The sequence below is a fragment of the Protomyctophum parallelum genome (genome assembly GCF_964188405.1).
Source record: "Protomyctophum parallelum genome assembly, chromosome: 10".
Taxonomy (NCBI): domain Eukaryota; kingdom Metazoa; phylum Chordata; class Actinopteri; order Myctophiformes; family Myctophidae; genus Protomyctophum; species Protomyctophum parallelum.
This window is the reverse complement of record NC_139704.1, coordinates 41,790,156-41,809,253: the sequence shown is the minus strand read 5'-3', so window position 1 is coordinate 41,809,253 and position 19,098 is coordinate 41,790,156. Positions and strand designations below refer to the sequence as shown.

Here is a 19,098-nt window from a genome sequence, read left to right as displayed (position 1 = left end):
GTGTTTTCAGCTCCTTGTCAGTTCGTCGTCGTGATTGATGTGGTCAGTTCCTTGTGTTTCCCTAGTTAGTTATTCCAAGTCCTAGTTATGTCCTAGTTGTGTGTTTTTGAGTATCAAAACCACTTGAATTCACTCCTCTGCCTGTGCCTGGTTCGTTCTGTTCGTCCTACACCTCCAGAACCACATCATGACACATAGAGTATCAGTATATTATATCCAGTAAGACGCCTGAGGGCGAGAAGCAAAGTATAAAGTAATGGTTAAAGTGATTCAAATCTAAAATGACACAGTTGCTTTCCCGCTCTTAACAGTTCAAAAAAGCCACATTATTTGTGTAAAGCAACTGACACTAATGCTCAGATTACCATACTGTATATCCTTTGATACTTCTACAGACAGGCTACGCCGTCACTTTCTGCCATGACAAGAATATCATTACATGATTGAGCGTTTCTTACCTGAAACCTATAGAAAGTGCCGTCATCTTTCAGAGTGAGCACGTGGTCTGAGATGGGGAAGAAGTAGCCATGGGCAGCCATCAGGGTCCCTAGGTGCAACGCCTCCACTGGAACAAACAAGCACAGTCCTTTCTATTGTTCGTGACTGTAGACTGTCTTGGTGAGAGCGCATGAGAAATGCACCCCAGGTATCACACACACACTCAAACACGCACACACAAACCGACAACCCTGTACATGTGTATATTGCAAACACATGAAGTGTACATTAATATTCACTGATGCGCACATATTCATACACACGTTCCTGACCCCTCAGATTTGTTATACCTTCTGTAGGTCTCTCTAGGCCAGATTGGCCTATAGGAACATGGATAAACCATGACCCATACATTTATAATTACATATATGTTTACTCATAAATACAATACTCTACTTCTCTGCTCCAATGTACTGTGTGTGTGTGTGTGTGTGTGTGTGCGTGTGTGTGTGTGTGTGTGTGTGTGTGTGTGCGTGTGCGCATGCGTGCGTTTTTATTCCAATTCATTTTGACTCATGTAGATGCAGGATCCCATGATACATGCGCAAGACACATTCCTGTTTTGGGGATCATTATAGGTGAGCATGGCATAATGCTACTTAGAATATCCCTGTCATTTTGTCAATAGTTTATTTTAAACTAATATTTTTTCCTGACCCCAAATTATTTCACCCATTTGTTCTCATTTCTTTTTATAATCACTCTTCAGTCTCTCTTCCTTTTCAAAATCTCTCTCTCTCTCTCCCTCTCTCACACACACACACACACACACACACACACACACACACACACACACACACACACACACACACACACACACACACACACACACACACACACACAGAGAGAGAGAGTGCACATGGTTCAAATGTTTGCACTGCAGTGTAGATTCCGAGGTTTTATCAACATTATTCAAGTGAGATGCGTTGGTTTTATATAGACTATAACAGCAATATTAAGCTAATAGCTACCAATATGTATGACACCTGGATTTACCCACGGAATAAAGGTTAAATATTATCATCTATGATCTATCGATGCAGACAAACAGACAGACTTTCTGTCTGTGGGCACAGCTGTCCTGTGCTCTCATTGGCTGTAATACAGACCTTCTCGGTGTGCGGCCACAACCCCGTTCATACTGTAGTCAGTTGGCGAGAGAGTCAAAAATCTAATCTGCTAGATATTCAGAAATGCTCGGGAAGGCATCGGCGAGCGCTTTTATCACCGCTGGATCTAAGGGCCATTAAACAGCCATTCATTCATCCAGACAGCGAAGTGTGATGATGAGCATAATGCACAAAACATAATGGCTAATTTACAAGCTCACAGCGCGTCACACAGACTCACGCTATGACATGTTGTGAGTTTGTAGATCTGCCATTTTCTGTGCAAGACATGCTGCGCAAAAGGTATATATCCGGCTGCCAAGAAAGGTAGACCTGAGACCCCTCAGGGAAAATATCCCACAGATTGAACAGAAGGTATTGCCGGGGGCTTGCCAAAAAACCCAAATATTTGGAGCATGGCCAAATATAATGCGATTACATTTCTTAAGCCATGTTATATATTTAAAGAAATCTAAATTGTATTTGTGTCATTTAGATGAAAGCCTAGACAGTATAGGTGTGTTTCCATGAAGCCATTTTTTTGCGCATTAAGGGTATTACGCATCTCCTGGATGGAAACGCCTCTAAATGCGAATAAGTCTCCATTTGAAGGTGGCGGATTCTGGCTTTTTCGAAAAAAGGAAAATACGCAAATAGTGTATGGAAACACTAATTAGAAAGCATTGAACTAGCATTATATCGCTTTTGAACAGTTGGAAAATAAAATATAAAAACGATGGGGAGGCAGTGGAGTGAAGGGTGGCTAGAGAGGGAGAGGGAGTGATGTTGTGGATACATATAAGGTCCCAATTTACTACTACCCGACCCGTCCGATTAATAATTGTGTAGTGTGTTCAAAGATCCCATATGAACTTATGAAGTCTGAATCCCCCCCGAGTTGATCGGGGCGCTCCGATCATTTTGATATCTGGATCGCTACTGTATGGATGCAACACACACACACACACACACACACACACACACACACACACACACACACACACACACACACACACACACACACACACACACACACAACCGAGTAGTGGATTAAACTTTACCTAGCTGCCTGGGTCCCTGCAGGCTATATTCGTTCCAATATGCTTCATCTATTCTTATATTATATACATATTCATTGCATAAGATAAGCAACCTAAACGTGTAGGCTAGGCTATAGCCGATGAAACAAGTTATTCACAACTGTTTGCAGCTGCAATCAATCAATTTACAGTATAAACGACCAGTATGCTCCAATCGAGACCCGCGACATAATGGCTACATGTGCCCCGAATATATTAAGACAAGCATTACACAACAAATCGTTCTTTGTACGTTCTTTGACTGTAGGTGTCAATACTGTGAAAGCAGCAGATGCCCGCTGACTGTCTGACGGTCGGTCAGCCGCTGACCAGGGATCAGATTACAGCGCAGTAGGCTATATGGGGTCACGTCCGTTAAACTGAGAGCGTGCACAAAGCGCATCAAATCAATGGTGTGAACATCGATTAGGACTACTTTACATGAGCCTCACTTTACTGACAAAACAGTCCTACCTACTGCATATTTCATGAACTTATTTCATATGCGCATTTTATCAATTTAATGGAAACACCGACAATTTGCTTAGCTTTTTTCGACTTAATGAATATACGCTTCCTTTTTTTGCAAAGGCTTAATGGAACAGCACCTAATGTCTGTCATACCCATCTCTATGATGAACAGAGCTATAGATTTTGAGGTTTTATCTGCGTTACGGAAATATGAACTAGACATATATACTGTAAGAGCTTCACATTTGTTGAAATGATTTGTCTTCAGCAAATGCTGATCCATGGTTGTATTGTATATGAATTCCATTGGCCCTTCAGGCTGTAATCATTCAATCGTATAATTGCAGGTGGTACGAAAGGTGGCATTTCAGTTAAATCAGTCCAAAGGTTTTCCCTCATAATTACGTTCAGTCATAGTTGAAGGTTTATATGATGGAAAACAAATCACTGGGACCAATTAACATTGCTCTGTACAGTATTGATACATTGTCGCCTTGTGGTCAGAGTGACCTGCTGTCCTATAGCCAAATCTGCGAAATCATTAGTCTGTCCATGTCTGCGTGTCCTGAGATTTGGGTCAAACTAAAGACTGCAAAATGGTACCTATAATCATGCCTCCCTGCTTGGTACTCAGCATCAAGGGTTGGATTGGGTGTAAGTCTTTGCGTCATACTAGCATCATATCGGGTGTACAACGAGCTGCCTACGGAAACACTAGATAGGATCCTGGTCACAGACTATACTTATACAGGAATGTTACAGTAGACAAATGGAATACCATTCTTTTAAGTACATCATGCTGATTAAACCACATAAATGCTACTGCTGATTCCCCGCTAACAAAGGGTTCTTTCAGTAGTATACTTGGGGTTCTGGTACTCCTCTCCTAATCCCTGTGCGTGACTACCTGCTTACTCCTTATTTAGATTATTGTCTCCACCAGTCCGAAGGCATGAGGAGAGAGTATGTTTTGCACAGTTTGGCCCGGACGATGCCAAACTGTGCACACCCACTCCCTGAATGCCGAAGACGAACCTCTTTGTTTGGCATCCAGGCCTGTCATAGCACAGATTTTATCCATACATCACGCAAATCGGTATACAATATCTCTACAGTCACGTGTTCAACACACATCTGTTTATATATTACTTCTACATATATTACTCCAAACATCACAAATGCTATTATCCTGGTAGCAGGGAGGGGCACTTTTTCTAGTTGGTAGTCTTTCTACTCCCATCTGTATCTCCATTTTCTGTATTCTGTACTGTCTGTCTATCTTTATTTTTTTGTGTTTCACATTTTTGGGCCAGGAACCAATAACAATATCTAAACCCCCGAGACAATGCTCAAGAACATCCTGACTCTCTTTAAAACTTGATAGTTATTTTTATAGACGCAATAGCGTGTAGAGAGAGATGGAGAAATCCATTGGTGGCCATGAACTTAGAACATCGACAACAAAGCTAGCCATTAGAATGACTGAATGTTTTTCTCTCTCTTTGCTAGTGCAGGTGCAAAACCTCAGTCCATCACCTCAGACTTAGATACAAATGTTTAACCTGGAAGGCTGGAAGGCAGTTTAGTTATCAAATGAAACGCTGCAGTGGGAGAGCGTAGAACCGCAGAGTTACTTGTAGGATAAGATGATGGGATCATTTAGAATTTGTATAATTGATGCCTTCATTACTATAGGAAAAAATAGACTTACAATAAAATTCCTACTTTTTTTCTACTCCTTTACTATTAATATATCACTTCATAATATTTAGCATTCCTCAAGGAGTTATCTGATTTCTGCAAGGCAATCTATAACCTTTCCTATACAGTATACAGTATTTGACATGAAAGTATTGCAAGTATTGCAAGTATTGCCAATGGAGTTGCGACAGTCTGTTTATTGACTGTTTGCAGAAAACATAAAAAAAAAGATGATCCTTATTTTTGAGTGGTGCAACCACTCCATTACAGAGCTGTGTGTCCCTGGGTCCCTGGGTCTGTCCCTGGGTCCCTGGGTCTGTCCCTGTCTGAGCAAGAAAATAGCTTGGTTGGTTTTCACCATTTCTCAACCGTTTCGGACGCAGGCGGGGCGGCTTGCCGGAAACGGCCCGGGGGCCCAGCCGCCTGGGCATATTCCAGCCCCCTGGCCGCATTCCAGGGGGTCTGGATGTTCCAGGGACTCCCGGGGTAGTGATAACCACATTCAACCTTTTTCATGTATAAATCTTTTTTGGGATTGATTGAGTGACTTGTCAAAAGTCAAAAACTTAAACATCACGGAGGTACAGTAAAATACTTGGACTGTCCATGGTCCATGGAAACAGCATGGAAACATGTCCCACAGGACAGCCCAAGTATTTTACTGTACCTCCGTGCTGTTTATGTATTCAATTCATCAACAGAGAAAGAATAGAAAAGCACAAATAGCCAGCAGATGCACCTGTTTGGGGTACTATGATCATCAATAGAGAAGAGAGGCAGATATCTCCCCTTGTGTGTATTATATGTATATTGTCTTGTTTTGTTTCTGTTGTATGTACTGTCAATTGTCATAGTTGTTTCGTTTACATGTATGTTTGATTAAAATTCAATAAAAAGTAAAAAATAAAAGCACAAATAGCCACGGTCCATTCGGTTCAATGTGTACACTGCCTGATTTAAATTAACACTTGAGGATTTTACAGTGTAGTTTGGGTTTCCAGAGATGAAAAATAAATTAAGAAAATCTTATCAAATGGGCCTTAATTCATATCAAGGAGAGAGGGAGGAAGAGAAAATACAGGCATGCCATGAACACAACATACAGGGATGCACATTATGTGCACGCACGCACCTGTACATGCACACAAAGGAACTGCAGAGGGATGTTGAGTCAGCTATGTGTGAACAATACATCACTAATGTGTGTGAATCACCCTCTACCACACAGACACGCCACTGGAATGTACACATACATAAACGAAAAGTGACAGACACATTGTGTACACACATACAGTACGCACACACAAACATCCTTTCAATAAATCAAGAGCAAGAACAATCAAACACTATGTTACTTACAAATGAAATGACAAGACTCACTCACGCACGCACGCACTCAAGTTTATTGGGTTCCTGGTCTGGACACTACTGTATAAACTCATCACCAGACCTAGATCCCTGCAGCAAGAGAGGACCGACTGCTCAAAGGAGAGAGAGAATATTCAACCCCCCACCCCCCCCCCTCCCTCACAATAGCTCACAATTATGCATTGTATCTATTTTTGACAATCACAGAGTTATTAAATTAAAACTTATTAAAAGGCTTCCCCAACTGATGCCAGATACAGTATGTGACCTGTGGCCCTCAATTGAACCTGTGTTTGGGCGCTCATGTGCTGGATTGAGTTTCAATCCAGAGTTGAGTTTCAATCCAGCATCACTCCAGAAATGCTATTTGGTTCCATGGAGTTGTTCATGCACAGGTTACTTTCCTTACCCTTTTCATTTCCATAGAATTTGTACACTTTGTATAAACAGTCCATCACTGTTCCAGATGGCCACTAGGTTGATGTCCACACTGCGCCATATACTGGGAGCTCTAGGGAGCACGTGCCAATCTCAACGGGGCTGCCGTGATAAGTGAGTATACTGTAGCTTCAGGTTCCTCTGGCTTCACATCAGTAAAGATCTAAACTGTTCACATCATGTGGCCACCATTGTTAAGGATTGGCTCACTGCTCAGTGCTTGATATGGAAAATGTTCCACTCACGACCGGAAGCCAAGGTGAAGTGGTTAAAACAGCGCAGCAAATCACTAGGACTGAGCTGCCAGCCATGCAGGACCTTTAGACCCAGACGGTAGCACAGTGAAGATGTTGTCATGCTGGCTTTCTCAATCACCATTAACAAAGGTCAAGGGCAAGCTAATGAACGACTTGGCATCTGCCTGCCTCAGTGTTCTATCATGGCTAGCTCTGTACCGCCTTCTCCAGGGGAAAGAGAACCAATAGCATGAATGTTTTTATTGTGGGTGATGAGGAGGGAGTATCAAATGTGTGACTGGCATATTGCAGTCTACAATAGTTGTCTCCACCAGGCCGAAGGCATGTGGGGAGAGTATGTTTTGCACTCCGTCCGTCCGTCCGTCCGTCCGTCCGTCCGTCCGTCCGTCCGTGTGTGTGTGTGTGTGTGTGTGTGTGTGTGTCCGTCCGTTAGTAGCTAATCTCGGCCACCGTTAACCCGGTCGATGCCAAATTTTGCACACACACTCCCTGGATGCCAACGATGAACCTCTGCCCCAAACTTTCCAGAACGGCCTGTTATAGCGCCACCAGGAGGCCGCTTTGTGCAAAACAACTTTTTGCACAGTACACCTACAGATTTTGTCCAAACATCACGCAAATTGGTACACAGTCTCTCTACAGCCATTCAACGAAACCGGTCTTTCAGATTTCTCAGACTCCATCCTGATTGGTTAACATTGGCTTCCAAAGTTCACAGGAGTGCTCAGTTTCAAACAAAATGCTGCAAATCATGAACACATCGCGTGATTTCCTTGAAATTGTGCACCCACATTCCCACTAGGCCGAGGACGAAATGCCACATGAACAATTTCAACTCAGCCTCAAGTTGGCGCTATAACTGGCCGAAAAGTGTTTTTACCTCTAACTGCACGAATCTGTGGATCACTTTGTATGCCAACTCCCTAGAGGCCAAGGAAAAACCTTTGTCTGGAATTTTTCACATCTGCTCTTTATAGCGCCACCAGGAGGCCCACATATGTAAAACACATTTTCTATTATTACTCCTTCAGATTTTATCAAAATTTCACGCAAATCGGTACACATGATCTCCATAGTCATGTGATCAACACAGGTTTGTTTGATTTCTCATATTCCATCCTGATTGGCCACGATTGGCTCCTACAGTTTTCAGGAGTAGCAAATGGCCACAACTCGGCAGCGTCCGATTGCGATGAAACTGTGCACGCATATTCCCACTAGGCTGAGGAAGAATCCTGGTGGAGACCTGTGCCGATTGGCACTTTATCTAGTTTTCTGTGTTTTCTGTTGGACAGGCCTATCCTCTCTCTCGGTTGGATGACATATATTCCTCATTAGGGCACATCTATTGACTCTTCTCAGTCTTTTGTTTGGATATATTGCCTAGAAGGTCTCTGTCTTAAAGAGAATGTGCACAGATCAGAGGGTGTAGATAGTTGATCAGTTTGGTAAACTAATATTGTTCAAGCTCCAGTATCTCAGGGTGAGGAGTTTTTTGCCTTACTATTCAACTTAAAATATATAAACTAAACAGATTATTTGATTAGCCTTTATTTAGTGGATTATTAATCATTTCACCTCCTTCGGTCTAAACGACCTTCAAGGTCGTTTAGACAGAAACGTTGTCATCTAATGAAACTACTGCTCTATAAGTGAAAGACAGTGTGCGGGACCCTTTTCTTCTCATGATTGGCATTTGGTTGCCGGCTCCGACGCACCTGTCCTTGTAGGAGTGCACAAGGCCTTTTCGCTACAAAGGTTATGAAAAGAGACAAGGAACATCTCAGAGTATAAGCTAAGATTGTTCATCTCACTCAAATGAAAACTTTTTTCTTTTTTTTTTAGATATTTTTTTGCGGCTTACGCCTTTTATTGATTTTTTAAGGGACAGATAGTAGGCTGACAGGAAACGGGAGAGAGATGGGGGGATGACATGCGGTAAAGGCCGTGTCGGGTTCGGGAGTCGAACCCGCGGCACACCGCGACTGGATCACCAGTCCGGTGCCCAGACCGTTATGCTACGGCCTGGGCTCAAATGAAAACTTGACTCTCCGCTGGTACGTTACCTTGGTCTTCGATGTTTAGATTCTTGAGCATCCACTGCACAATTTCTGAACCTGGAACGAGAGAAAATTAAATATGTATCACTGAGTCAAGATATAACCAAACATAACTTATTGCATGAAAATGGAAATGGAAGGCAAAACAGTTGCATCTCCTCCTGACCCTGCCCACCTCAACTCATTATAGCTTACTGCATGCTACTCCTCTCGTCGAGCACCGTGTGGGTAGATAATAGGCCATCCAGTGCCAGATATACTCTCCGACACCCCCTCCAAGCCACCTCTCCTTGGCTTTACCCCATTAATACAAATGTCCATAGTGGCATAGTGGCCAAGGGCATGCTCAAAGTACCCGTTGTATAACAACATAATTTGTCTGAGCCAATTCTAAGATGCAGCAGTCTGTTTTGTGGTTATGTAGCACTATATTGGATCACTCCAATATAGTTCCTCCGCTAGGCAGAGCCATCGAGCGGACTTACCGATGATTTCCTGTGCTATACACTGTTTTTAGCCCAAGAAGTGTATTTTGTGCAAAACTAATGCTTGAAATGGATTCAGAATCATGAAAAACCCCTAGTTTGACATGTCACATGCTAAAAGGAAAGTTTGACATTTTTGCCTACCATAGGATGTTAATGGTAGGGTCACAAGAAACCCCTATAAAAATGCTCAATACTGACAGCCAGTCAGCAAGTGGATCCATGCATGTATGTATAGGCCTATAGACAATATTGTAGGCCAATGAAAAAGACTATACCAAATTTCCCACCCGTCCACCTCGGCCCAGATTTGTTTTGGGCTTTTATGCCTTTATTGAGAGTTACAGTGAAGACGGACTGGAAAGAGGGAGGCATTCAGCAAAGGTCGTCGTGAACGGGACTCGAACACAAGGCGCGCTGTCAGGCCAGAGCCTGTATGTGGCATGCGCCTGGACCGCTAGGCCAGCGGGCGCACATTATTATCTTTTGAAGAGATTTTTTTCCGGTGCGCAATTTTCCACGTTAAGGTTTTTTTTTTTTTTTTGTTATCAAATGTTTTTTATTTTAGACAAAAAATCACAATAGAACATGTTAACATCATGAATGAAATAAAGAAAGAAAACAAAACACATAAAAATAACACAACAGCAAAAGAAAGGAACACAGAAAGAAACAATCCCACCCACCCCTGCCCCCGGGGGAACTACCCATAGATCCGAAGTCCCGTTAGTCCGAACATGCACTGCTCCCGTGCTTGCGGTTAGGTTTAGGTTTGCTCCCGTGCTTGCGGTTAGGTTTAGGTTAGGGTTAGAGATAGGGATAGTCATTTCGGAACAATGAACCTTCTGACTAATGACACGGCACCGCCCCCGGGACCAAAGATGTCACAAATTGTCAGGACTCCTACCACTGTGCAATAGGGAAAAATAAATAAATAATTACTAAATCATTTTCTTAACCATATCTGCAATATCAGACCAAATATCAATGTTTTCTTCTTTCGCTCCGTGCAATCTTGCTGTAGACAATTCCATATAGATGATATCTAGAAAGGTCAAAGCCCATTGGCGAAACGTCAATGTATGAGGTGGTTTCCAGTGCGAAGCAACCATCTTCTTTGCGGCCGTTACGCCAGCAAAGAAGACACGAATATGGGTATTATTTAATGGCAATTGGGATACATCGTTTAATAAGAATAGAGATGGGGAGGGTGTAATGTTAATTTGTAGAATAATTGAAAGATTAGCAGCAACCAAATTCCAAAATGTGAGGACACTCGGACACTCCCACACCATATGAAAGAATGTACCTATGGTGTTGGAGTGCAGAAAGTGCAGTTGTGATTATTTAAAATCCGCATAGCACACAATCTACGGGGGGTCAAGTACGTCCGATGAACACAATTTAGATGAATTTGTTGATGATCAGGATTCCTAGAAGACAGCACAACATTAGACCACACTGTATCCCAGCTCCAATCTGGATCTAGATTTGGTATGTCATTCAAGCAAGGTCCCATAACTAGATTCTAATAAATAATCATACAATATGGAAACAAAACCTCTTGATCTAACATCACAGATAAGTCTATGCAAAGGGTGCATTGCAAGGGGGGTCTGCCATGGAACTCCATAAGTCCTCATGGCAGTTCTCAGTTGTAAATAGAAAAAGAAAGAGTTACCAGGCAAGTTAACCATTGACATCAAATAAATCACCCAAAGTATAAATCCCCTTGGAACTCCATCTGGGAAAACGAATAGGACGATTATCTAAAAGCAAACCATCATTGTTGAACACTGGGGAAAGCAAATTCCATTTCAAATCAATCTTGCACACTTTTTCAGCTGCTCTCCACACTGTTACTAACTCCACGTTAAGGTTAATGAATTCATTAATGAATTCATTAATGAATTAATCTAGAAATCAAAGTGTCAAAAGCATTAGTCATATTCACGTCACAATGTTCTGCCCTGTGGGTATGCTATACCCTCACGCAACATTTGACATAGGTGTTCTGGCTAAAATTACCATCCAAGCTATTATCGCTGTCTATCATGTTGACAGGTGAGTAGGCGACTGGAGGCTGGGAAGATGCACCAAAAGTGTGAACAGTACAAGGTCCCATGCTCACATGGTGAGACAGAGTTTCAGTTTAGTTCAGTTTATTTTTATTTATAGTGCAACATCACCCCAAGGGGTCTCTGTGCACTTCACAACAATACAGACACTCTCTATCATTCTAGCAGTGTATGTCCTTGTCTGGAACTCGTTGCCTTTCCGAGTCTGTAATTTTTTTATCTGGCTATGCTTATTTTTATGATATAATTCTAATTTTCTAAATTTCTTTAATTCAGAGTACTTTTCTGCACTACCTATTTTATTCTTGTATGAATCTATGCTGTCTTTTAACTAGGAGAGTCCATAGAAAAGAATACCACCACTCACGTTATATCCAATAGGATTCTTGTTTATTTTTCATTTTCCCCCAGCAGCAAATAACATACGTAAGAGTAGCACTTTAAACTAGTAGAAACATAATTACTTGCGCAAGCAGAGCGCGCAAGTAATGTGATCGGCCTGGTCCATTTGTCGTGACAGCCGTTCCGCCATTTCATTTCATTTTCACAGAATACCGCTAATCAACTTACAACTACACACTTTATACAGTATAGAGTATAGAGTATATAGATATACGTATATAGTATATGCCTACGTGTATGACTAGCTCTAAATGATGACGTAAGAAATATGGTCATTTCGTCATCATTGGTCCAGCAATACGGGCACAGATTTGATGTTTTTCTGGGGGGGTCCTGAAATGGCGGAACGGTTTTTTTGCTGTCACGGTTTTTGGACCAGGCCGATCACAGAATACCGCTAATCAACTTACAACTACACACTTTATACAGTATAGAGTATAGAGTATATAGATATACGTATATAGTATATGCCTATATACGTATATAGATATTGTATAACTGCTCTCAGTAATGACGTATGTAATACAACATTATGATTCTGGAATGTATAAAAGTCACAACGTGTCAAAAATGTTACCATAATTATTACTATTAGTGTGGTTTGCAAAATTAAATATATATCTAAGTATATAATTATATATGCAAAAACTAAGTTATAATATCGCAAGAAGCTCAGTCATTTAACACTGCAGTTTACAGCGGGCGAAAAGATTACATGCGCGCTCTGCTTGCGCACTAGTTGGCCATTTATGGCCTACTAGTGTGCAACAAGCAAGTATGCACTCGACAGAGTGCAGTTCTAGTTTAGTTTTAGTTTCTCTGAGGCTGCTTGCAGGTGGAAAGCAATTTAGAATTTTGCTTTCTTTGTATGTGAGCTGTATTTATTAATATTATTTTATTATAATATATTTTTTAGTAATTCCGTGTCAGATTCACCCAGCCGATGGCTGCTCAGATAGGGGAGAGTTGTTAGGGTTAAGTGTCTCAGTGTCTCAGGAATCCTTCTAATTACCCAAGGCATCTCTATACCCACTAACGGCTGCCAGTATCCCAAAATATACAAGTTTCATAGTCAGGACATTTACTGTGTACACAGTAAACAGTCTCTGTGAAAACTTACACACAACTTCCTCAAAAAACACAACATAACTTTGTGTATCAACTCTTGCATACGTACAGTATGAACTGTGCAGATTAATGAGGGGATCGCAGCTGTCTTAACAGTTTGACTGTTTTTTACGATTAACCCGCATTTTAATCAACCCCCCTTCACTGCCGAGATTGTTGTATTACCTTTAGAGCATACGCTGAATTATTTGGGCTTTTAATCCGCGAAAATCCATCATAAAAAGCTCCCGTGGTTTGTTATGATCTGTGTGTAGCATCCACCATCTTGGTGCACCCGGAAGACGCACACAAGATTGGTTTCAATGAGGCGTTGCAACCAATGCATTTCCATTGGCCTCAATTTCCCAGAAGCCCTAGCAGCCCACAGCATGTGACGATTTCCGGTTTCGTCATCACAGCGAAGCCATCCAGTCTCATACTCCGCGACGAAGACGGATTTTCTTTTGATTCATTACATTACGGCGGATTAAACACATAAAACAAAAGGCGGGTATGTCCGATACGGCAGCGACATTAACCTGGAATAATCCATTCGCGGCACGGAAACTGTTAATGGAAGCAGCTACAGTGAACATGGACTGCATAACTAGTTGGGTTCTTCTGGGGATTAGTATCATTAATACAACCCCCATTCTCACACTTCCGTGATGTAATGTGATGACCCAATTTCAAGGATAGAGCTTAAATGAGATGTGTGCGGTAATCCCCTAACAAGCCTGTTCTCCAGTCCAGATTGATTAAAATCACGCGATTCTGTGTGTGTGTGTGTGTGTGTGTGTGTGTGTGTGTGTGTGTGTGTGTGTGTGTGTGTGAGCTTTAGGAACATACGTTTTTCAGAAAATTCTTAGGATTTAGAACAGTGGTTTTAGAACAGTGGTCTTCAAAAATAACTGATATACAAGATCACAACGCATGGCTTCGTGCCGTGCTGCGAGTTTGAACATATTTTTGAATTATTTCGAAAGATATTGAAAATGTTTGGACAATTTTGAATATTTTTTATATATGTGTTTTAATGTAAATCTTTTCTGGGGCTCCCTGGCACAAAACATTTTCAGATGTGGGTTCCGAGGCCAAATACATTTTGAAACTACAGATTTAGAAGGAATTTGTAGAACCGGCCTCAGGTCTTAATGGGTTCACAAAATAGACATGTCTTCCCCTGCTTCTGAATGAATGTGACAATTCTTCCTAGTCTCTTGTGGATTTCTGAGTGGTACACCAGCACAAGCCAACATGCGTGAAAAAGAGGGGAAAGGGGAGAGAGAGAGAGAGAGAGAGAGAGCATGCTATCGCACTCAGACATGATGTGAGAGTGCACAATTGCACACATTTTTGTTCCCTCAGGTGTGGAGCACTCCAGTCAATGTTCCAGGAATTCCACTCAAATCACATACACATTATGATATCAACATACATTTAGCTGTCACCATTGCGATGCCATACCGTATTACTGATGCATCCGGAGGCACTTTGACTTTACTCAAGCTATCTAAAGCTCTACAATCTAGAGGATATTCCTATTTGTCCACAACTGTGTATCTTGGGTATATTTCCTAATAACTTCAAAGTTAATAGTAAAAAGAAGAGTATGATTACTTACTCTCTTCTCAAGGTTCAAGGTTGTCTTTATTGGACTCCCTTGGGAGAAATTTCTACAGGCTAAACATACAATTGCACACTTTTGGAAAAACCCAGACATCAAGCAATGGTACAAACTTAAGAACCTGTCAAATTGTCTTGCACTAGAGAAATTGACTTTAGCCATTAAAGGGAAATCTGATGACTTTCAAGAAATAGAAAAAAAAGCTCTACAATCTGTAGGTTTCATGTCCTAGCCAGCTGGTATGGGAACCCATGCAACCTCCTCATGTGGGAGATACATCATCCCTGCTTGGCCATGGGAGATGACGAGATTGTTCTTAAGAGATTCAGGCAGGGCTACTCAACCAATAGGCCTAGGTGTCACACCACCCAACACCAGGATCAAAAATGCTCCATGGAAGTGTAGAAAGTCCACCTCCAACCACTGCAGATGTGTTAAATTGCTTAAAATAACATTTGGATTGCTGCATTAATGCAATTCTCCCAAAACCACAATCCGTTTTAATAAATCACTGTGGAATCACAAGTTCCTGTAATGTACAGTGCTAGCCTGGATCCAGCCCAAAGACCCCGCCCACTCTCTACAGTCTGATAATCAGGCTAGTAATGTGCAGTTCAGAATGAAGGTGTGAAAAATGAAAGTTATAGGCGTTGGTTTTAAGTTGCTAGACACTAATCCAATCTCACAGCTAGTGCACCATCTCCCTCCTGGCTGGTCTACATGGCTGTCAGGCTAGGGGAGTGGGCTTACCTAGTCACCAAGCAGGTGTCAGTTTGAAAGGGGGAGTGCCAGGGTGTTTAGGGAGTCTATTCGAAACAGGTGTCGGTCTGGAGTTGGGAGAGAAATGTTTGAGAGTCACAATGGAGAACAGTTTGCACTTTTTCCTGCAAGTTATTGTCCACATGTAATAATGTCAATGGAGTATTGGATACTAAACAGTGTTGGACTTGGACCACAGCTGACCAAGTGACGGACATATTTGGATCGGTGCCAGTTGAGCAAGCCAACAGGTAGGCTCATAACGCAGACTTGACCCTAACCCATGTATTAGCATGATCATGTTTCCCAGAGTTGTGTTAAGTGCTGTGACATTAGTAATGTTTGTGTAAGTCAGTGTAGTGGACTGGAAACTGAAACTGCAAATTTTGAACTTTCGCTTTGATACCTAATTGCTGCTGTTTTCAGTTAATGCAACTTGATACCTTTTATAATTCATACTACTGTAACCCTGCTCCAACCAAACGCCCTCTTAATGATACTTTTGTGTCCGTCTGATATGCAAGCAGACATATTTCTAAATGCGTCCAATGATTTCTTGGCACAGACATACTGTACGTACATACAGTAGCAAGAAACTTACCTGAAAAAACACTGGGTATCTTGGATAGAAAACTTTTCACTGTGCGGATAGGGATTCCATTTTTCTCCTCCTGCATGCGGGCTATTACATCCTCCATCTGAGCAACAGAGGGACAGAGAGAGGGTGGGGGGGTCGAGGGAAAAGAGAATAAATAGATTTGAGTCACCTTGCCTAGATAAATGAGGGAGGAAACGAGACATGGGTTCAAGTGTGGTTCAGACGTGTCTCTTGAGAAAATGCAGGAGCTGGAGAGGGCGTTGGTGACTAATGCCTGCTCATACATTTCTTTATTTATTTATTTCTTTCTTTCTTTCTTAACATCCTTGAATGCAGATTGTGGCCCCTAGATGTGTCACAGAGACAACATTTTACTTATTGCTGGCTGTCTGAATACAATTATTTTCTTTTACATATTATTGAGGGGTGCTAGCCCTTCCTGGTTTAATGGCTGTTTTTAGTTCAATGTTTGTTTTATAACGCCATTGACAATGAAGGGAAAATGTAGCTACTTGGGCTGCTATCAGAATTAACCCGTTTTCCCTCTGACAAACGCCTGCGTTCTATTTCTTACATGATACTTCCATCCTCAACAGCAGTGAGGCTCACACTAAAGGTCCCAAATGTAAACACAGAGTTGGGGAAAATTAACAGCCTTTTGTTTTAGTGCCCCAACCACGTGGAATGACCTACAGCTTAAAGATCTGTTCTCCCATAACATACGGTTAAATTAAAATCTTTGATTGCAGACGTACCCCAAAGTGTCTGCAGCTGTTTTTAAACATACGTGCCACATCACACGATGAGGAAATGTTGCTGTTCTGTTTTTGTTTATTGCTTTTAAATGTTGTATTATGTGTATCTCGACGACACTGCAAATGAGGGTGACCTCAATGTCTTTCGAGAGTAAATACAGGTTTGAATGACAAAGTGAGGAATTTATGCAAATTTTTGACAATTACCTTTTTGAAACTCATATTATGCATTACAATCTGCTCCCAAAACAGAGCTCTGCAACATTTTTGACAGACCCTAATGGCCCCAGCTTTGACTGGCACTTAGCCACATAGACTCTCAAATGCAATTTATTTATACCGTCTTAATTTATATTGCACATTTCTAGTCAACTAGTGCAGACCCCATATCGCTCTATACACATTCACTTTCACACCTTCACTCATCGCGAGTAGCTACTGTAGGAGTTCAGTGAATTTCTCACTTCATGAAGTCAGAAAGAGATAGAGATCGATCTGGGAAACATCCAATTCCAAGACAACCACTCTACTGAGTCCTGAGCCACTGTCGCCCACACACAAAACACACATACTGTACACACAAAGGCCATGCAGCCACTGGGACAAAAACCGTATCCGCTGTACTGTGGCTTGCCGCTTGGCAATGGCAAAGCCAAGTACCGGTAGTCGTGCTTCCAAGGACAATCAGAACAGAGCAGAGCGGGCAGCAGAGCCTTGCCGTGATATGTCAGCCTTCACGGATGGATGCCAAGAGATCTCCCCAAACTCCTTCCTCTGGCATGGATAAATACAGTAAAAATATCACGCACACATGATCAGCTGCATAAAAGCACAGCACAAAGAGTTGGCAACATGAAGACAAACAAAGATGCAAAAACATTAAATTCCATTAACATTGAACAGAGTTTAATGTTTGTTTTTGTCCATGTTTGTTTTGTCTGATAATTACGTCATAAAAGATGTGTGTATATATACAGTACATTGGTAGTAACAGCGCCCCTCGCTTCACATGGGTGTGATTTTTATGATTCCGGCTTCCAGACTTGATTCATTATTCAATATTTATGAAAGAAGGATTTTGTATGCATCTGCCAGGTCCCCTTCTCCAATGCATCATATTGCCTACCTACGGTGTCTGTAGCTCATCTGTCTCAGTAACACCAAATAATATAGAAATGTAATATCTCTTCTCTCTCTCTGTCTGACCCATACGGTAGCTCTCTCCTGCAGCAGCTCTTATTTAGCTGTATGCCTGTGCTTCATCATTGTCAATTAAGGCCCACTAACTGGGCTGGTTTCAAGCCTCGGGGTGTTTGATGAACTGTAAGTTTTTCAGTATAACAATATGCTAGTGCTACTTACTCACTGTACCCATGCATATAGTAGCAAGTAGCCGATCAGTGCATGTCTTCCTTACAGACAATGCAAGCTTTATGAGCTGACAAAATCCTGACTCTTAGGTAGTTTTTGACCCATTTAGGCCTGACCTCGAAATTAAAAAAAAAAATCTTCTAAATCCTCCAGTTTTCTGAAATAAATATTTTCACGATTTTTCAAAAATAGCAGACCTAAAAGCTCGTAGCGCGCCACCGAGTGGCGCGCTACGAGCTTTAAGGTCTTGTAGATCAGCTTGTGGATCTGCTATTTTTCAATAGCTAAATTATAACATAATGTTTAAAACACCAAAAGGGGTTCCCGTCCAAAATGGGTTAAGTTTTGAAAACATTAGCACCAACGAGCTGGCCAGATGTATGGAAAACCGGGATGACTGGAAGCGACGATGGAGGGCTCGTCTGAGGACGACCTGGAGAGAGCCAAGACTAACTTGCGACTCCTGAATCGCTGCGCTCTAGGATCAGACATGAGCTCTGCAGTGTTGTTAACTCCGCTGTCGCGATGCAGTGTATCCAAAAATGATGGAGGTGGTGCGCCTCTTTGCTTTCCTGGCTGTGGACTAGTTGGCTGATTTGGCTCCCACAGTGTCAGCTTGCTTTCACCGCGGTTCTGGATAGCCAGACGCAGCAGCCTCATACTTCTCTCTCTGACCTTGTCTGTGATGTCTTTGGTATGTCCCCGTAGAGGTCCCATTTCTGCTATGGTCCACCCATCATGTGACACCAATTGCCATTCGTAGCATTCTTGTGTAGAAGCCGTCCAGGGCCCTTTCCTACTGTGCTGATAGTGTCCATGTCTCTGCCCTGTACTACAGCACTGCAGTACTAATGATAGTGTCCATGTCTCTGCCCCGTACTACAAACAACAGTATACTAACTTGACTCCACTACGAATAGCCGTCTCTTGAGGTC

At 42.0% G+C, this 19,098-nt stretch overlaps 1 protein-coding gene across 1 annotated transcript in view; it reads right to left on the bottom strand.

Moving 5' to 3' along the window:
• The window catches only part of LOC310865834 (regulator of G-protein signaling 7), a gene marked incomplete at both ends in the record, with an annotated part of 91,654 nt that overhangs the window by 20,009 nt on the left and 52,547 nt on the right, over nucleotides 1-19,098 (bottom strand). Inside the window, 3 exons of the mRNA XM_083775044.1 lie at nucleotides 459-565; nucleotides 8,988-9,038; nucleotides 16,041-16,137. Of these exons, the coding sequence (XP_083631170.1) occupies nucleotides 459-565; nucleotides 8,988-9,038; nucleotides 16,041-16,137 (255 nt within the window). The remainder of the gene's footprint in view (nucleotides 1-458; nucleotides 566-8,987; nucleotides 9,039-16,040; nucleotides 16,138-19,098) is intronic.